This window comes from Haliotis rubra, unplaced genomic scaffold (assembly GCF_003918875.1).
Source record: "Haliotis rubra isolate DU_JTF1 unplaced genomic scaffold, ASM391887v1 Scf1737, whole genome shotgun sequence".
Lineage (NCBI taxonomy): Eukaryota > Metazoa > Mollusca > Gastropoda > Lepetellida > Haliotidae > Haliotis > Haliotis rubra.
In genome coordinates, this window is record NW_025765711.1 from 30,406 (window position 1) to 53,191 (window position 22,786).

A 22,786-nucleotide genomic window follows, 5' to 3' on the forward strand; every position below is an offset into this window, starting at 1 on the left:
GCATAAGAAAAGTAAGATATATGGATGTCAACTTCTTTATTGTGAATAACAGGACGTTTCGGATGGTATGCTTGCTCCTTCACCTGTTATTCACAGTAATGAAGGTGACATCCATAAATCTTGCTTTTCGGTTATTTGGTAGTTCCGAATGCTTCGTCCATACACAAATTGCTCACAAATTGCGCGGTAAATACTTCAAATACTTCAAATGCTTCAGATAACGATGTCTCTAAAGACGCACGGTACCATGCAGGATTCTAAGTCTATGTTTACGTAGCTACGTTTAAAGCAGCGCTAAGATCGTTTCGGGTAGAAATGTAGAACCCGAGTCAATCAGTGATTTTGGAATAAACATATAGCATTGACACAAGTTCGATTCTCCTCAGGGATGCAACGCGTGATGTTTTGGTTCCCTTATTACCGGACTGTCTTAGATTTCTATAGGAATCGAAATTCTTGTAATCATATGTGGTAAAGCAATTATTTGTATTATTACTTATTATCACCTTGTATTTAGAAAATCTGGACAGTAAGGTCAAGTCAATGAAGTCAGTTACTGTAAGTCAGGGCAACTGTCAGATGTAATGATGCATTGTCCCTCGGACAGGCCAAACAGGATAACATTAACATAATTCCTTCAGAAATCTCTGTTTGAAGCAGACTCGAGTGAGTGAGTTAAAATTTATCGTCACTTCGGCAATATTTCAGCCAAATCGTGACGAGAACAATTTTTATGCTTTTGGCTTCCTCGTTGTATTGTTGACCTTGTACATAGGTTCTTAATTGTATAAACATCTGAAAGTGTAGATATATTTAATCCAAGAAGCTTACTCAGTGTTGCCATGAAGAATTGATAAGACGTTGACTTGATAGATCCGGACAATAAAGGTGTTACCTATGGAAGTTTCAGTATTAATGTCATATAGAATTATTAAGGTCAACGAAACTGAAGTTATACGCGATATGTCACTCAACCATGAAGCTGTCGTGTGTTAAGCATACTTGAGGTGAGGTGAAATTGGGTTTAACGTCGTGCTTGAGAATATTTCGCTCATTTGACGACGTGCATGCGTGTGTATGTGTATGTGCGGCTGCTTGTACTAGCCCAGACTGAAGCTGGTTTTATAGTGCTAGCCCACTGAGATACCATGCCGCAGTGAAGCAGAAATACCCCACTCAGACACATTATACTGACTCCGAGCCGACCAGTCCTTGTTGTACCCATTAAAAGTTCTTCCCAAGACAGTGACAGTGTCTTTATGCGTACCAAAACAGCCTGAGAACGCCATTTAGAACACGCTAAGGTCACCTCAACATTACCTTACATTTATTCTCACAACAGAGTTTACGCCAGGTTAAAACCTGTCTCTGTCTGTGCTATATATAGTCCCATTTCGCCAAATCTGGCTTCCAAGTGTCAATTACCGTCGATGATGTCGCGATAGGCCGTCTTTCTACGCCAGTTGATACGGATGTCCCTGGTGAGGCGCTGTAATGAAATGGCCTGTGGAGAAAGGCATTGATGTATAGCATCAATCTTCCAGTAAGCGGTACCGTACATCATTGTTCTCCGGAGACTTTCTACATGACAGGGAGTTCGAAACAAGAAGACACACAACCTGCGTGCCCTTGTACTCATATGACCAACCGCTTATACGGTATCATGCGGATATTGACAAGGTATGTAATAAAAATAATAAAAAAATGGGGAAGTAACGTCACCCAAAACGCATGTATAAATGTACATGACGTAATTTAAATAATGCACGAGAAGGAAATCTTTGCTGTCATAACCTCACATGTAGCAAGACCGCCTCCGTGGTGTAGTGGTTAGAGCGCCCTCCCGGAGAGCGGAAGGTCGCGGGTTCGATCCCCGACCGCGTCATTCCAAAAGACGTTAAAATATGGTACTTGTTGGTACCTGCCTGGCGCTCGGCATTAATGGGTACAACAAGGACTGGTCGGCTCGGAGTCAGTATAATGTGTCTGAGTGGGGTATTCATGCTTCACTGCGGCATGGTATCTCAGTGCGCTAGCACTATAAATCCAGCTTCAGTCTGGGCTAGTACAAGCAGCCGCACATACACATACACACGCATGCACGTCGTCATATGAGCGAAATATTCTCAAGCACGACGTAAAACCCAATTTCACCTCACCTCACCTCACATGTAGCAATCATATATTGGCACCTTGTTTCAAGTCCACCTTTCTTCATCACACTGACAATACTGTGTGTCGTTTCATAATGGCAGCGCTATATATTGTGGCTCATACTAATTTGATGAAAATACCAAGATCCATTGTATTTCTTACATGTGTCATCTTCGGAAGCATAGTAAGCACCAAGGTATACTCCTGTAAACATTTACACTACAAAGGTAAACCCAAAGAGTTCAAGATCTTACAAGTGCATTCCACAGATTCATTTCTCTACGCTTGTTTTCTATTTTTGCCAAAAAATACTTCTATCATTTTTGAGTCTCAAAACAAAACACTGAAACAAGTATGACACATGGCTTAATATCAAACTGTTGACATAATCTTGTCAGGCAAACCGTGTGACTGAAACATGTTCTCTTAACTTGTCCACTGCAGCGTGATCATGAGGCAGCATCTAATATAATAGACTATCAAATATGCCTTTGTCAAATATTACCCTTGTGAGCACATAATGATGTTATTTGGCCGCATTGATAATCATTTAGGATATGGTCTTATATCATGATAGTTATTAATAAAACACAACCTAATTATATTGTCGATATTACATACAACTGATAAGCACACATCGATCCTCCGTGTAAACATATTTCGTTGACAACACGCGTACATTTTTAACTATCTATTTTTTCTTAGAGTATTTGTTCTTCATGTACAAATTGGACATGCCAGTCAGACTTTGCTCAAGGTCTCTGTGATGTACATCTCAGGTAACACAATGGACCCTACATTGTATATGCTCCTGAACTCAATCTAATTACCCCTTCCGGCGAGGTGATCAGATCCACATGTCCCCATACACATGTTCATAATAGCTTCGAGCTGGTCACTTAGTAAAACAAATATTGAACAAACATGTGGGTACGTTACTATTCGATATATAGCAGTTCGCGCCAATCCAATGGCGAACATACCAGTTGCCAAATACTTAATGTCGATGGAGAAACTAATGATACAAAATGGACGTTACCGATTTAACTGTTATTTGATTGATGTCTGGAGAAGATTTAGTGTTATCATACCGAAAACAGTATTGTCATGGCATGAATGCATGCTTACTTTCATGCTTACAATGCGATACAGTGGTGCCGTTTTAAGGGTTCGGTAAGTAGTTGTTTTTTCACTATGTATGACAAGGTCTAAAAGAGGTTGGTATGGATGAGCACATTTTGTAAATTATAACATAATTCATAATTTACTTTTTCTGAGCTTTTTACACATGCGGGACGCTATGTACGTTGTTTGCCTTGAATGAATACATACATGAGAATGGTGCGGGATAACAATGGCGGATTCTGTAAATGAATTATCCTCTCATTTTATGACCATCAACACAATCTAGCACAATCAGTCCAATATAATCTCGGACACGGATAGTTAATGCTTTGAAATCACAGAAGGTGTCTGTAACAACAGCGATCATTGTATTCAGGGAACAAGAAAGCAATTTAAAACGCTCAAACGTCCTCTGATAATAGTTCCGAATCCTCGGCAACAATAGCCTTTGATACGTATAACGTGATTGCAGAAGTATGTACACCGCCTACGCTGTCTGAGAACAACTGGGCGTGAAATGGCATCTTGCAAGTTCATGTACCCTGATGAAAGCGAATTGTTAACTGTAAATAACATTTTCTGCTATGTAGGGGAAATCAATTCTGGCATCTTTCCGCGGGATGATATTAAACAGATTCATGAACAAGTGAGATACAGTGATCACAACGTGACAAGAATAGGTACTCATTAATTAGATTTGTGTTTACGAGTCAGTTTATGGAGTTAGCCTCTATGATGAATCTACAGATGTCTCGTAACATGCTTGAAACCGAGTTACCATTAACAATCTGGACTGGATTGGAAGCAATCTGTTTGGAGTGAAAGTAGATTTATCTATATCAGAAATATAAAGAATATTAAGTAATTATGCCAATGCATGTCCAATACACGATGATGAGTATGGGTAGGAGTCTCAGTATATCATTAACAATGAATCACAATGTATGTATCTTACGTCATAAAATTGCGGACATCAAAGCACATGTTTCGAACAAGAACATGTTTGCATTAGATATCTACATATTTCTATCTGAGAAGTACTCCAATATGTATAGCTGTAAAATGAAATGGGAAAATGAATTTGAAACACATATATCTTACGTCATAAAATTGCGGACATAAAAGCACATGTATCGAATAAGAACATGTTTGCATTAGATATCTACATATTTCTATCTGCGAAGTACTCCGATATGTATAGCTGTAAAATGAAATGGGAAAATGAATTTGAAACACATATATCTTACGTCATAAAATTGCGGACATCAAAGCACATGTATCGAACAAGAACATGTTTGCATTAGATATCTACATATTTCTATCTGAGAAGTACTCCGATATGTATAGCTGTAAAATGAAATGGGAAAATGAATTTGAAACAGATATAAGTGGGATCAAGTTTTCACTCGGATAAGAACAAGAAAGCACATTGAATATCAATAAGAAGAAAATCATGTTTGGATTTTCTGAAGAAAATGTCCTTAATCTCCTGATAACAGTTGTCAAAAATACTGTTTTTAAAGTACGAATCTATACATGTACGCCAGCTTTCGATTTGATCAGAAAGGAAATAAGTAAAGTTTACAATATCGAGAGAACGCATGCCATCTCTTCTTGTAATTTTACCAAATTTGTTGGATTCTGGTCCGATTGCATTCAACTGGTCCAATGCCAAAATCTTTATAAATGGGTTTATATTTTGCTGTTATTTGATGTCATGTTTTGGTACCTAAAAAAAAGATGAATAAAAATATTCGAAAAAATGAAATTCGAGCTATATGACGACGATATCTAAATAATCAAATCTGGACCAGATAAGCCAGTGATCAGCAGCATGATCATCGATCTACGCATGACATATGTGAACCGGGTCTGAAAACCTGACCCTGTTATTCGTCTCTTACAACAAGCACGGGTTGCTTAAGATCAATTCAATCCCGGATCTTCACTGGTAATCAAGATATAGCTAGGACTCAAACCAAAGACCAACCCATCTCTGCATCATTAATGTTATTCTGGCATGTGTAACGTCCATGCTGGTCTGTCATTTTCATCCACCTAACCCAATATCCTCCCATTAGGGCATCTTCCAAAATCATTAACGACACTGAACGGTAACAGCGAGATGAACAGGATTGTTCTACATCGATGCCATCACCTACAGATCACCTCCCATTACCGTAGCATACATGCCTTCCCCAACACGTCCACAATGTGGTGGCGGAAGAAGATAACATCAACGATAAATAACGTAGCGACTGCGCGACTACATCGGGGATGAACATAGCTATTTAAAGACCAACAGGAAGCGAGATGTCAATCTTCGTGAATAGTTGTGTAAAAATAGATTTGTACTGTGCATGTAGGTCCAATCTCCATTTTCTAAGCCTGCGCCGGGAACGATCCATATAAATCCATTAAATATCTCATTACACTTGATGTATCATAGAAATAGATTGCTGAATGCAAGTGCATGTGAGAGTACGTACATGCGCAGTATAGAAATACTAGTGAACTTTGGTTTCAAATGTTATCATTCAGTACGGGAGTATAGAACCAAACAGTCACTGTGATCTTGAACGTGTTTAATTTATCCATGGTTATACGTACTTAGAAGTAAAGCTCCACCTGTTATCCGTGACTTTAATACATTACGACCTCATCAAAATGATGTTTCTGGCGTTCTGACAGAAGCGAACTTTCTGACAGTTTGCGTGATCAAAGCTGATTTTGACAAGCTGATGGTATAAGTGTTTGACGACATGCTGGATGATCGTGGTCTTGATAGTAATATTTCTCTGCATGGCTGCAGTTTAAAGATTGTAGTAATCAAATAACAGTTAAACTAGTTTCAACACTCAGTTCTTTCCATCATAATCGTTTCAGGAACACTTAAAATCTGAAACCGTCCCCTCAAGCGAATGTCAAAATTACTTAGTGTTTTCATTTGAATTTAAACGTGCGTTTACCTTGTATTTTTATGTTCATAAAATGTATGACTTCATATATTTATTTACGTTGCGTTAATTTCGATTAAGCATATTTTCACTCTAACCGAATCACGGTTTCATAAAGTATACATAAAGCAAAATAATATGAAATTTCAAAATTATGTAGAAAATGAACATTTCATTCATGAAAACTGTCCTCTTCGTTGTACAGTTTGTCTTAAACACGATATGGTACAGTAATGTACATGACAGTGGCAGGACACTTATGTAGACTTTGCCCAGGCTATTGTCGAGCCAATGCTTTGTGATGATCATGTCCATATTGGGCCTACATTTTCAGGCAAAGAAAGGTCAAAATCCGTGTTGAGTAATCTTTCTCCTACTTAATTTCTTTCTCGCTACAGTCATGTAAATCTATACGCAACATTTTATTACCGAGGATACGTTTAACGTCAACTAAATTCTATTCTAATAATACTGTAATTCACATGTTTTCTGAGAACTGTTTCGCGGATGAAGACTCAACGGTTTTTAACTGTTTCGAAGCAATAAACATTGACGCATGCGAAGCCGTTCACGCAAATAGACCCACTTTGCCTCCGGAAGAAACAGTGAACTTTAAAGTATACTAATCGGGCTGTCTGGAAAGATTTGAAATTGTCACTTTACGAAAAACGATCTTAAACGAGTGTCAGTAAATGTCAAGATATCACTTTTCTCTTTGATTTTCGTCTGCCCCGTCGTCTTAAAAAAGTTCAATAGACTGATTTATAGACATACGTTTAAGGGTTGTTTTTGAGACGACTGCAGATGTATCATACCACTTACAACACTTACACCATCTCACGTGGAAAAATCTGCTCAAATAATGATAATAACAAGAGTCCAATGCAATGTATGCTCAAAGCGCCCAAACAATTTCGTTATTATTACCCAGGATAACCCAAGCTGCCTGTTAGGCGTTAGAGGGTCATGATTACATGACATTATCCCATCGGGTACCCATTTTCTGCTGGGTACTCACTTACCGAAGGTGAGACCACATGCAGCTCATTTGCTTCGTTGTGAACAGGACTGAAGGCCTAGAAACTCTCAGGAGTCAAGCTGCCAAACACGGTCACCCATCCAAGACTCTCCATGACCAACGTTGCTTAACTTCACCTGATTTGTGACCTGAGCCCTATGCACGGGACCACGTGCCGTGACCTGTCTTCTGTCAGGTATTAATAGGTTATGAAGTTTAACACCTGTGAATACTTGGGCCAGAATTGATCTTCAGTAACCCATGCTTGTCCTAAGAGGGTGGTCAGGCTAGCTGACTTGGTAGATTGCGTAGATCTATGCTCATCCTGTTGATCACTGAATTGTTTGGTTCAGGCTCGAATATTTACAGACCGCCGCCACATAGCTGGAATATTGCTGAGTGCGGCGTGAAACTAAACTCACTCAAGTCAGGCGTCAAATACTCCAAAGAACCTTTACCTGTTGATGTTTTGACATGGTACTCGTGAGAAAAGTAAAAACTTAGGACACAAAATCATTATCGTTTTTCGCATTCATTTCATGCTCTAATGAATGTTATGTTTTCCGATGTTTTGTGTCTCAACGTTGGAAGCTGATCATCACCATATTATAAAAAATCAATCGTCATGGCACAATATAAGTCTCCATTCGATAGGACTATTGTCAAAGCTGCAATGATTGCTGAAGCAACGTTATAGTCACTGGACCACAAATACCCAGTCAGTCGTATTATACCATTTTCATAATGAGAAAGTTACCGATGAGCTATTGTAATCGTCCATTGGCTGGTTGTAGCGTTATTTATTGCCATGATCTCTCTGTAAATCCGCCGCTACATTGTTATGGACATACATCAGGAGGTGTGCAGTGAGTGCTGTAACAGAGGACAGCATGGATTAACTCCCATTAGTCAGATGCCTCATTGATCAGAACAGTGGAGTATGGATTAACAAGGCCAACGCCCATAGCAAGAAGGGGCCATCAAGAAAATGACAGATATTAAAATTAAAAATGATATATTAGACAGTCTGGGGATTCATTTGCTAAACTTGACACGCCTCATTGAAGAATGTGATTAAAACATCAAGAAATAACTGCTCTTCAATTGTACTATACTCTGGTACATTGAGGGGTAAGTAAGGTTTACTGTGGATAATCTTCATTATAAAAAAAGAAGGAAATTATATGGCGTTACACAATTCAAACGTTGAAACACCATGCTATTATTATGTGGCAGTGCTATTTATTGTGTAAAATGTTCCAAGTGTAATACAACATATATTCTTAGTAAAGTTCAGATTCCCGCGGTGGCTGAGCGGGTTAGCTATCAACTCCGACCCCTTTGATCACCTTTAATTCATGAGTAACAACAAATATCATCTATTGATGCAATACTGTATCACACAGCGAAGGGATCGAACAATCGACCTCACCGGGGAGACGCTCTGTCCAGTACACGATGGAGGCGGTGGGAAGGTTTCATCGTCTCAGAATGAGTGTTAAATCGTATGGCGTGCCTGCTTTTGCAATAACCAATATTCATCGTACATATGTGGATGATATGGTAGACAAAAATAGAGATTTACTCCTTCTGATTCTAAAACAAAGTTTCGCCAATTGTAAACCACCATGAAAGCAATACGAAGCAATAGTTTTAAAACCCAGATACCCAAAAGGATATAATGATGAGATATTAGAATACTTATATTAAAATCTTATCTGGAAATAGATTATTTGTCAGACATTATCAAGCAATACAGTTAACACCATTTCTTCCACAGACATTATTCATTGAATTTTCCCTGACACAAGTTACAAATAACTGGGTACAGTTCTTCAATAGAAGTCTTTGCTCAATATAGCAATAATACCAGCTTAAATACCTATTCTTGTTCTGTCACAATCAACATCGCTTATACTTATTGCGCTTTACGTAAGCTTCGTACTCGATTTCCAAATTGATTATGTCTCGGTAGAGACGGAAATGCTATTTATGTATCTGAATGATGTTATAGTTCATGACAGTTCATTTTCACCCAGGTACAACACCGGGTTGGATTACATTTCATACGGAATTATTCTCAGACACCGTGGGCGGTGTGCACATTCTGCCAGGACACAGAGATATATGTGTATCACGAATGTCTTTGCTGCTATGGATTATGAACACAGATTGAATGAATGAGTGAATCGTTGATGACTTCCTAATGCCACGTTTACAAATAATTGATGATGTCAGCATCATGGAGTTTTGGTTGGAAGACCAACCGTTGATTCAACTGATTTGTTTTCATTATAGTTCATCACTTGCATTTTCTATCTCGAATTTTAAAATGGCCTTTGTTTTGAGCTAACTGTCTCAGCCTGGATATTGTAATAAGTATCACGTGTTCTACTGAAAATTGAAGAGCGAGATCAAGAGACCTGTTGCTTTCGAGACGGGAATAAAGTGTGGTAGGACAGCCATAAGCCGAATTTGGTCTCGGTTTAACTAAGTACGAAAACCATTATCAAACTAATCTTTCATACTGACCCTGAAACAAACATATCAAAGAAAGCCCATGCAAGTCTAGAATATGTGGCAAGTCTAGATTACCACAGTTTCTGAAAATGAAGAAAGTCTCTGGGCTCCTTTCATTATGTTGTATGATTATTTTTGAAGAACAGTTTCTGTAAAATATGATCTTTTCAGAGACTAGGTGTTAGTCTGTTATTAAACCAGAGTCTGGCAATGTGCCGCCACGATTCATACTGAAATCTCACTCGCTGCGACAACCAATAGTGAGTGAGTGAGTATTTTACGCCACTTTTAGCAATATTCTAGCAATATCAAGGCGGGGACACCAGAAATGGGCTTCACACGTTCTGCCACGTTCTTGACGAAGGAACATTTTAACCACTAGGCTACCCACCGATCCCGTGCCGTCAACTTATAATGTAACTATTATGTGTGAACTAGTCCGCGTCAAATTTCTCCTCAGCATGCTCAAAGGTTTCACATTATTACTCCGGTCACCGGATCAGTGTAAATCAGTTTCCTTCCCAGCTCCTGGGAGTATACAAAATGCTAAGCTACCGTATGAGTCACTAGAAAGATGCTGTAAACCACATCCAACAAAGCCACTTATACAGCACTGGGTTTAGATCAAGCATTATTGTTATTTTCTTTTTTGCCTTGTTTCTTATTCCAGTGTATTCTTATAATAAAAAAAAATTAATGTAATAGTTTGATATTTCTTGGTATTCAAACATACTATTGCTGTATTTGATATAAAAACAGTTTTGTTCAGTTTGACAGTCGAAACGGTTATGTGGGTAAATGTGTAGTGATGTTATTCCTTGTGCCGAATGTATCAGACATTCAAAATATAGGATTCCCCATAGTTACACTCATCGCTGGGTATCACTCGTTAGGGGATCTCCTGGTTAATGTGGGAGTGTTGAACTTAAGTCATGGGTAACGCTGCCTTTCTGAGTTGACATCCCACTTCCTGATGAATCGTTGTTTTGGGGCCCACGTCCATGATACCACTGGAAGTGAGTTCAGTTTTACGCCGCACTCAGCAATATTCCAGCTATATGGCGGCGGTCTGTAAATAATCGAGTCTGGAACAGACAATCCAGCAATCAACAGCATGAGCGTCGATCTGCGCAATTGGGAAACGAGTATATGTGTCAACTGGCAAGTCACTACTTATTCTACCTATTACAAAGAGCCTTGTCTACATGTCTAGCATTAACGGTACCTTAATTGTCACTGAGGTTTTATCTAGAAACGACCAAGACACCTGAAATAAAGAAACAGCAATGATAACATTATGTTGTGAAAAAAGTGGCACATTCGTCAGGGTCAGTAAGGGAAGGGACTGTTGGTCATTGTTTTTTGACAGTAAGTGCAATGTCAGAGCACATGAAATACATATGAAATGTCTGGCTTTTCTTTTGTTTCCAACTTCACCTTACCTGACGAGCTGTTTTTTGCACATTGTTGTGTCGCAGCCAATTCAAACGTGCCTTCGAACTCCTGTCGTAATTGAAAATATTGAACAGGACCCCCCAAAAAAGAACTCGTTTAGTTTTGTACAGACCACAAAGAACAAAATGTTATTCAAAATATGTGGATGTACAGTTAATCCAAATTTAAGAACAGAAACGTAACACCTTTGCTGAGATCACACAAATGTATTCTCAATTTGTCAACACATGGTCATTATACGTTGACAAACTCCCTCATTATTTCATTTCGTTATTCCAGGTTTAGACCTCATTACTCCTTGTAGGAAATATCGCTGTTCGATCTCGAATGTCCCGAGATACTGTATATAATCCAGACAGTTGAGGCAGTGAGTGCGCTATTGCTGCTTGGAGTGAGTGTGTCCGTGAGTTTAGTTTTACGCCGCACTCAGCAATATTCCAGCTATATGGCGGCGGTCTGTACATAATCGAATTTGAACCAGACAATCAACTCATCAACGCTGCATGGAGCGAGTTACTATAGGTTTACGCCCATTTTAGCAATATTCAAGCAATATCACGGCGGGAGACACCAGAAATGGGCTTCACACATTGTACCCATGTGGGGAATCGAACCCGGGTCTTTTGCGTAGACGAGCGAACTCTTTAACCACTGGGCTACCCCACCGCTGCTTGGAACACATTTCAGTTTGCCAGTTCGTGTCATCTTCATGTTGTAGGAAAAAATGATGCAGGCATTAAACGTATATCACTGTGATGAAAACCAGGAGGATAGATATGCTGATACTCTTACAGAACGTAACCGAGCTGCGAAACAGAAATCATTTAGATTTTCCGCTTAAGCTTTGGAAACAATAACCATAGTAAACATATTTTCCAGAAAACAAAGTGTGTACTGTCAATAAACTAGGAATTAAATACAGACCCCATGAAACTCCTCATCGCACACATCCTGCCCTTAACGTAATACTCGAAAATGCTTTCGTTGTCCGTTGCTGAACAATCACTACATATAATGAGTAAAGGACATTTCTACCCATGGGCTGCAGGTGATTAGCATGGATACACTCATTTTAAGGTAAAGACAACCATTAATATATAGTAACGTTTCGATAATTTGTTAATGCATATTGAACGTCTATTATTTTCTTCTTTTGCCGAAATTATTATTTCGTTGTTTACTACACACTACGTATACAGAAGTTTTATGACATTTTAAAGAATACTTTGTTTCCAAAGTTGATCATGTAACAAATCTGAACTTTTGTATCAATGCGAACTGAATTTTCTATTTGTTTGTTTGTTGTTTAACGCCGCACTCAGCCATAGTCCAGCTACAAGTCAACGGTCTGTAAATAATCGAGTTCTGTGATCAATCCTGTGACCTACAGCATGAGCACCGATATCCGCAATTTGGATACGATGACGTGTGTCAACCAAGCCTGACCACCTGCTCCCGTTAATCGCCTTCTACGTCAAACATGGGTTCCTGGAGCCTACTTCTAACCTGTATCTTTACGGATATTAAATAATTGCCAGGACCTCTAGCATACGTTATAGGTATTAGGTTTGTTCACGCCGACAAAACTGTTAAAAGAAGACATGTGTAAGAAACCACGCTAACAAGGCAGCTTTAAATAAACTCCAAGTCCCGTACTTTACATCAATATATGATCTACTCTGACAAATTATGTTTGAAGACACGTGGAGTCAAATTTCTTAGAAAAGCATCCTCGTCAGACCATCCAATGGAAAACATGGTACGTTGTATGACATATGGTCACATAGACTCAAACATGGTGCAAGGTCAACGTTACCTGACAATTCTCCTTATGTCATATTTTACATCAGTCTCCTGGCTATTTCAGTAGAGATCCTGCCAAATCTTGCTTCCCGGTGTCAGTTACCGTCGATGTCGTGATGTTTCTCCTTAAAAAAAGTGCGTTATTCTAAATGTTGCCGAGGAGGTCCCAGGTGAGACTGTGTGGTGCAGATGGTCTGTGGACAAAGGCATTGATGTACGACAACATCCCTTCAGCAAAAAGTACTATTCGTCATTACTCTCTCTGGAGGCTTTGGGCAAGGCTGGGAGTTCGAAACAAGTAGACACGCAACCTGGGAAGCCATCATGAAAACATTACCATCTATCGCTAACGTCTGTAATATGCAAAAAAAAATGACTATCCATAGACCTTGGTTTTTCTTCGTCTGTAATATGGATCTATATTTACAATTTCCCCATTTTCAGTAAATTGTGTTGAGGAAAGAAATATATTTGAAGCGTCAAGCGTTCATATGAACAGTCTACATATGATTTCACAAGTCGTCGGATTTTTGCTTGGGGAATTCTTCGCCATTCCCCCCACAACGCGTTGCCAAGTTCTGCAGGTGTTTGTCCCATAGATGCTCGATCGGGTTCAGGCGTTTTGGAAGGCCAGTGAAGGACATTGTCGGCGAGATAGGCACCTGTTACACGAGGTGTGTGTGGTTGAGCGTTGTGCTGAAACAGCGCCCCCTGGCGGTTAAAAAGTGCCACGAGAGGAAAGGTCACGTGAGTTCAAGCAGTATGCGTAATGGCCACAGCTCAGACAACAGAAACTGTTTTCGCGATTAAAACATAAATAAACATATTTTTAAATGAAACATTGGGGTACATGTTTCTTTCAGTCAGTAAATTATTGCAATTTTCTCCTTAATCAACGGTGGATAGCTCGAAATTACGAGGTGTCGCCGAGTACCACCCAAATCTGACAAATCAGCATAAGCAAACCTCCACTACCACACTACCATATAAACTATAATATTTTTTATTCACTAAGACTCATTCACATAATCTACTTAAAAGGGAGAACAGGTGGAATAATTCATATTCAGGTCAGTAAATATTACTCATAAAATGTCTCTTAGAAACATGAACCTTAAGAACCACAACATTGTTGTCACTGTTTTACCCTGTTAGGAAATTGTACAATCATAACTTTGTCAAATATTACCACATATCTATATCTGTCGTATTTATTCAAACATCTGTGGTACATCAACACATCTATCCAACTCAAACTTTACCATGAGTATATGGTAATGAACAGTGAATACTTGTGGCTATATTGCCACCGTCAGTGTTCTTCAAATCATTCATAATCATTTTAATGTGTGTATAAGTTACAGTGTTTCGATCTACCGTAATATCGATTTCCCTATTGCTTTCATTTCAATGGTAATAGATTGTGTGGACAGGTGTATGTGTCACTCTGTGCACAGAAGAAGCAATTCCTTGATCAGTGATCGTTTTAAAGAGACACTTCAGCTGAGTGTTTATGACCCGTCACAGAAAGCAGCAACTCAGTAATAGGGGTTACTGGGCTATCAAAACACCTTAAAAGCTTGTGTGATTGATAAAGGACAATGACCCAATGGCAGGGATGTTGTTGAAACGGAACGAATTGTCTTCATCACTTAGTCAGATACATATAACCTCCAATGACTGGAGGAGCAATTTGGTAGCCTAGTGATTAGAGCGTGATTAAGTAACTAAGTAACTAAGTAACTAAGTAACTAAGTAACTAAGTAACTAAGTAACTAAGTAACTAAGTAACTAACTAACTAACTAACTAACTCAATGAAGGCCATCGAACGCTTGATGTGGTGACATACTGCATCTCACTCACTGAAGGCCATGGACCGCTTGGTGTGGTGACATACTGAATCTCACTCACTCACTCACTGAAGGCCACGGGACGCTTGATGCGGTGACATACTGAATCTCACTCACTCACTCACTGAAGGCCACGGAACGCTTGGTGGTGTGACATACTGAATCTCACTCACTCACTGAAGGCCACGAAACGCTTGATCTACACGAATTCATACAATTTGTATATTCGATTCCGATTCATACCTCAGAAAACTGAAACAAAATTTAGATGTGGTAAGTTTAAATTCAGTATACTTATTCTTGCACCTCTATTTATACAATGTTAGGAAAATAAACAATTCTGATGTTTTTCTATAAAACTAATGCGAAATATATATTTATTAATGTATTTTGGGCCAGTGGCCTTTTACTGAATAAAATGTCTGTCTATAAACCGACACAATACAGTGCCAATCCTTAAAAAGCATTTCTTACCTAAACGTACTCAAATGCCACTCAAATGCTACTGTCAACAGCTGTAACCGGCTAGCATGGTTGTACATTCCGTTCCAGTAAAGTCTAGTAGTCCGGTGGAGTAATGACATATTTGGCGGTCGCGCAAGTTTGGAACCAGAAATGGGTTTTAAATATACATTTGTCACCAGAAATCTGGTACCGGAAGTAAGCTGGACCGCGTCTCGTATATCGCAAGATTGCGCGCGCAAAGAGAGCCAGGAACCAGCTCCGTACCGGAAGTTACACCTCGCAAGACTTACAGGCCCTGTTGGTCTTCTATACCTCACATAAAGGACAGTTTGGGTGACAGGTGGCAGTTCATGATGAAGTAGTGCTTGCCGTGATTTAGAAGGGAGAGTTAGTATGACTGATAATGCAATACTTATTCACGTACACTTTTTCTCTAGGTAGGGGCAAGTACCTAGTGGTAGTAATGTGGCAACTGACTCTATGAAATCTGATATGTTTCCGCAGTCATTGCTGCTGTTATCGACAGACTGCAGCATCTTCCAAAACATAAACCAACATGTCGTTAAAGCATTACAAAGACGCTTCGGTCAAGCTCTTAAACATGTTTCAAAATTTGGTGCATCAGTGTCAACAATTATGTCAGACGCCATACCCTATTTTGACTTGTAGCATACGTTCCAGAAGTTTTTCAGGTGAACATTTGACGAGAATTTGAATATGTTTAGGACGGGTGCCGACCGGTGGGGCAGGGTATGGTTACCTTTTCACGAACGCCTGGTATGATCACCTTCTCATAGTGATATGAAATGTGGTGAAGTAGCTTTTGTTGCCTCATGAGTAGCATAAAGAGCTCGATCGTCATCAATCCGCATTCAGTTTATTTCAACCAACATACGCTCATTACACGAATGGGACTGCTGTTTTCATATCAAGTACATTGCTTTTCTCGAATGAATATTTACCCGTGAAGATCTGGTTTAGAATTGGCCTTCAGTAACCCATGCTTGTCGTTAGAGGTGGTTTGGGTGGTCAGCCTTGCTGACTTGGTTGACACATGTCATCGGTTCCCAATTGCGTAGATTGATACTCATGTTGCTAACATTTACATAGCTGGAATTAAGCTGCGTTAAACAACAAACCCAGTTATTGGCGATTTATAGCCCATTTTTATACTGTATTGTTTTTCCCCTATAGTTAAAACGTTTTAGATTTAATTACTAATTTTACATACATATCTGTGATATTCTACTTGTTTTACTGTCCTTCGTCGGCAGGTTTTTTATAATATACATATATTTCATTTCAATATCAAATGTTCTCGTCACGATATGGCTGAAATATTGCCGATGTGACGTTAAATATTAACTCACTCACTCACTCACTAAACAACAAACCAACCAACCAAGCATGGTGTATCAATGGATGAAATCGCGTATTTGCGATGGTGATTGGAACATACCCGCACCCAAACATTGCTGGTGCATACACTCTATATACTACTTTCTATGTGAAGTTAGGGGGGTTAGCTTAATGGTTACGCATGCTCTCGTCACACTGAAGACCTAGGTTCGATTCCCCACATGGGTAATATTTGAAATCTATTTCTGGTGTTCCCCGTCGTGACATTGGTGGAATATTGCAAAAAGCGTCGTAAAATCAAACTCACCTTTCACTCACTCCATGTAAGGTTAACACTCCTCACGTAGCGCAGCTGGCCTATAGGGCACTGATTGTTTCCACTGTGGAGAACGTCTCCGACACAACGAGTGAGCGAGGGAGTTAAAATTTAAAGTCACATCTGCAGTTTTTCAGCCATATCGTGACTAAGAAAGTTGTACATATATAAATGAATAAAAACAAAGTTCCTTACCTGTCTACAAAGGACAGTAAGTAAAACAATTAGATTATCGCAGAAATAAATTTAAAACAAGTAATTAAATCTGAAATGTTTTAACTATATATGACACAACAATATGAAAACAGGCTATAGAGTGCCAACAACTGAAGGTAGATTACTATACTAGGGAACATGGGTACTTACAGTACATTTGCTTCCTGAATGGACCCTAGCTGAATGTACACCATCCCTTCAGCTATGGCAATTTTATATAATCTAGCCATAAATTAGATTCATAATAACATCCTTCCGACACAAGGAACTATGAATAGAAATGAAATATTGAAATCGATGTTAATAATAACAAACCCAAATATTGACATCATTGTCTTATCCCACCACATCATCACGAAATATACAAATATTTGCACTTCAGTGTATTAACTACATGTAAGCTTCATGTAGACACTATACATAAACATCAAGCGTTACAACAAGGGAATCTGGTTCAATAATAATCTCCCGATATTTATGAACATTTCAATGTAAACCAATAAAGATATTTTTACGGGAGGCGAGAACATACTTTTCATGTGTCAAATTCCATCGCCCATTTCTCTCTTGCCGCTGTTGAACAGTACTGGACGTCTACGTTTAAGCGTTAACGTCATGTCCTTGAACTGCCCATATTCGCGTAGACCATGTTGACGGACAATGCCCTTCTGTTGATTTAATTGCCAAGGCCGTTTGCTGTCACAGGGAGAAATATGTGAAACCCAAGGAAATGACCATTTTCCAGCGGTGTTGTGACCCTTTGTTTTCCGGTTCTTGGTGAGGTGAGGTGAAATTGGGTTTAACGTCGTGCTTGAGAATATTTCGCTAATATGACGACGTGCATGCGTGTGAATGTGTATGTGCGGCTGCTTGTACTAGCCTAGACTTAAGCTGGTTTTATAGTGCTAGCCCACTGAGATACCATGCCGCAGAGAAGCATGAATACCCCACGCAGACACATTATACTGACTCCGAGCCAACCATGCCTTGTTGTACCCATTAATGCCGAGCGCCAGCAGGGACCAACAAGTACCTACATTTTTAACGTCTTTTTGTATGACGCGGTCGGGGATCGAACCCGCGACCTTCCGCTCTCCGGGCGGACGATCTAACCACTACACCACGGAGGCGGTCTGCATTTCGGGAAGTTGGTTGGTGTGATAAGTCTGGCGATAGTATATTGTGCACTTTGCACATCTCATAATTCATGCAGGCTGGTCCTGTATATGCGTTGTACCATCTGCAACATCCCGACCGCTCGTTCCCTCTGCTCTGCACCCATGAAGGTCCAGGTTAGAATGAACCTTTAGTAACCCATGCTTGTCGTAAGAGGCGACTAACAGGATCGGGTGGTCAGGCTCGGTACTTGGTTGACACATGTCATCGGTTCCCAGTTGTGCAGGTCGATGCTCATGCTGTTGATCACAGGATTGTCTGGTCCAGGCTCGATTATTTACATATAGCTGGAATATTGCTGATCGCGGCGTTAAACCCAACCCACTCACTCACTCACTCACCCTCTGCTCTGCGTTGAGTCGGGGCATTTTGTTGTCTCAAAGGGATGGTAGTGAAGACAAATTACAGTTCTGGTTTATACTCGATTCTCATACGGGTAGTTTTCTGGACATCTTTTAAGTGCGTAAATTCAGTTGATGCGATCAAAACGTGCACGAAGTGGTATTGTTCTCAATCATCCTGATGTTGACGCTCATGAGATGTGTATCTAGCAAATACGGACTATCGTATGTACTTCACTGCCACGGTGTATCATTTGAATATTGAGATGTGGATTGTTTGATAGTACGTTGGTACACGACCCCTTCCGTGAATCTTACATGCGCGGAAATGTTTATTGCTTCGCGTATATTACGTTGCGCTGTAATCGGTGCTCATTTTATTGCCATCATGTTTTTCGCGCATGCCACTGAAACGCCCTTTTCTGACACCTTCACGTCAATAAATTTGCAAGATTGAGATACTGTATTGCATCTAATGAAGATTGTGGAGTTCGTCGATATAAGCATACATTGATATATAGGTTGTACGATGCGAGGACTATGTAATCTTAGATAATTTTACCACTTTTTGTTAAATTAAATGAAATGAAACACAACACTGCTCACGTTACCGCCAAGTTCACAGCCTCCTAACGAGTCAGTGATTTGATTTTTTTATCTGTTTGGGGAAACCAATGATCATTGGAGAAACAGATGGCCATTTGGGGAAACCGATGACCATTTGGGGAAACCGATGACCATTTGGGGAAACCGATGGCCATTTGGGGAGACCGATGACCATTTGGGGAAACCAATGACCATTTATGGAAACCGATGATCATTTGGGGAGACCGATGACCATTTGGGGAAACCAATGACCATTTATGGAAACCAATGATCATTTGGGGAAACTGATGGCCATTTGATGAAAGGGGCCAGGGCCAGACGTACTTAGGATTCTAACCAACAATCCGTGTTTCCGTAAATTAAGAAAACATTTTGTATATGTCCCAGCATGTAGAATAAACAACCACGGCATTTAGCGGGATCTCGCTATACAAACACCATACAAACAACACAGGAAAGGATTGTACAGCTCTCGCCTGACTGTTAGACTATCAAGGCAGAACAACACAACACTCTGTAGGGCATATTTATGATTGGTCACAAGTCAGCACTATACTACGTTACAAAATAAGTACTGATATACTGTGACATAAAATGGTATCGTGCACCGTGTGTTATTATCGGTCAAAAGTTCAGCACTACACTAAACGCCAAAAGAAACGTTACCCTACTACCTTTATGAATTACTTAAAAACTATCAAATATATGTTAGAAGGAATTAGTCTACAAGAAAGCAGAACAACACAGATTTAAGCAATTCAGGAAAAGCAATTCTCAAATGCATTCATATTTAGGGGAAATCATATTTTTCAGAAGAGTTACATTGTCTTATTTTCGTCCATACCGAAATAAACCAATAACAGTGATTTAGATGTCCAAAAGAAAGAAAATTAAATTCTGCGTTGGGACAAAGATAACCATTTAAGGTCACCATTTTTCAGCTATTAAAACAAGAAACAAATGTGTGTAAAATTAAGAAATAATCATTCCTATGATTTCAGTCTTTTAAAACAGTTTCTGCTGATTTGCATTAGTGAAAACAAGTAAATCCTGTCTTTGATATTGTGAAAAAAATGTTTAGGAACATCTAAAAATATCTTTGTTAACATTTTTGCTTGCAAAGTAACACTTTTTCCAATTTCACTTTACACATATCAATATCAATCGTGATATGGTGCAGATAGGGTCGACATACCATGCTGTTGCCAACGCCCTCGGATGTCACCGTATCAAGATTTATTCAGGGCTTCAGTCAGACTGAGGTCACCGTAGACAGACCAAGAAGTGGACGTCCACGCATCACAACGCCAGCTGAAGATAGGTATCTCCGTCAATAAGGAAGGATGGTAACGTTTCGTTTGGCGTTTAGTGTATATAACGTTACATCAACTTAAATACTGATATACTGTGACATACAATGGCGATGCACACCGTGTATTTACCGATCACTATTCAACACTATATTACGTTACATCAACTTAAATACTGATATACTGTGACATACGATGGCGATGTACTGACAGGTTATCATAATATTGGTATACATTGACATGCAGCATTATTTTACCAACTCATCATTGATTAGCACTATATTATTATTACCTTAAGTGTGGCATAGATCACAATTGCCTCTCTCATGACAATGACGTAATGGTAATGCATTGGAGCATGTCTTTTGATGTCAGATTCTAGTTTTATATGAATTACTTTCATCAAATATTTTTCAGTTATGTTCACAGTGTTAGTCCATAAAGATTTGCCAACAGTGACTGAAATGCTCAGCAGCCTCTCACCCAAATAGAAATGATTTTTGTAACTCCATTGTAACAGCAGCTCATTACTCAAGTGATCCCCATATCCTCTCTCTGACAACTTACAAAATCGCATTGTGAGACAAATGGCGTGTGAAACTAATGGGAAAGAGCTCATTATACGACAATAACATTTGTACTGACATGTTTCATACTCATAGTGGTCGTTGAGATTTACCAAATGAACACAGTTCTCCCACTGGATATCAAGTCCGCATTCAAAGTCATTAACCAGAGTGAACGGCTACAGCACCAGAGGAATATGGATGTCCTACATCAATGTCATCGCCTCCCATTTCAGCAGCATACTCCACGCCTTCTCCAACACGTCCCATCAATGTGGTGGCGGAAAAATAATAACACCAGCGATAAATTACCTCAACAATGCGCGACCAGATTAGGGATGATTACAGCTATATATAATCCAGCAGGAAGCGGACTGTCTGTCTATGTAAATGGTGGTGTAAAACCCAGATATCAGATTTATACCGTTCAGATAGTCAGGCTTCCAGCTGCTTAGCGTCAGTCGAGGATGCACTGAGCATTCGACACACAATTGTCTGTCATTTACACATAATTCATTCCTTTTTTTCCGCGCCACGTTTAAATGTATTTGCTGTTGGAATGTATACGTTATGTATCTTTTGTGAGTGGTTGCATAAGGTCCTGTTCGTCGACATGGTGTCACTAATGAAGCTTGCTCTTGAACCATGATATCAGAAATCTGTTGTTCTGTCAACAACTACTCGCGGGGATCCGTGTTAGAATTGGTCTTCAGCAACCGAAGCTTGTCGTAAGAGGCGACTAACGACATCGAGTGGTCCGACTCGCTGACTTTGTTGACACATGTCATCGTTTACCAACTGCGTAGATCGATGCTCACGCTGTTGATCACTGGGTTATCTGGTCCCGACTCTGAGTGCGGCGTTACACAACAAATAAATAGTCAAACCGTATTTTAGTTGCAATTAGCAATATGCTAAATTTGGAATCCTCTCCCGTGGCCGATAAAACCATTTCGGTGTTGCAACCAGAGGCGTTATAACCATGGTAAACTCGCTTTTAAGAGCCAGAATTAACACAAATGGGAGCAGATTTGAATAATATTTTGTTCACAGCTGTATGGATGCGTATATGATTGTTTGTGGAATATGTAATTGGTAAAAGGTACCTACAATCTTCAGAAACGTTCAAAGAAATTATTATTGAACAAAGTCTTGCAATCTGAAATATTTCGGTAAAATGCACCGACTGTGATGCTTTGCAAGCGTTTGTTTCAGGCGTCATTATATTGTGAAATGTGTCGTACCTTTACTTAAAGTGAAGCACTTCCAAGTAGTTACAAATGTGCAGTCCACGACATCAAAAACATTATATAAATTCCTCCACGCCATCCTGGCAAACGAACCACCTCAGAACTCGTTGTCTCGTCTGTACACACAAGTGTGGAAAGATCTTCATGTTTTGTTGATTTATTGACTTGCTCTAAAGGTAAATATCTCACGCTTGTGTGCTCCATATGGTTCTCATAGGATATACATTTCATGCAATGTGTGTTCATATATTCCAACAAGACTTTTGACATCATATTCTGCTTCATACAGCATATTTCA

The 22,786-nt window shown here is 39.5% G+C and overlaps 1 protein-coding gene across 1 annotated transcript in view; it reads right to left on the minus strand.

Annotated features, from left to right (window-relative positions):
* Positions 1-1,417: 1,417 nt before the first annotated feature.
* The window catches only part of LOC124272850 (antiviral innate immune response receptor RIG-I-like), a 33,429-nt gene continuing 12,060 nt past the window's right edge, over positions 1,418-22,786 (minus strand). Inside the window, exon 10 of the mRNA XM_046708070.1 lies at positions 1,418-1,504. Coding sequence (XP_046564026.1) covers positions 1,418-1,504 — 87 coding nt within the window. The remainder of the gene's footprint in view (positions 1,505-22,786) is intronic.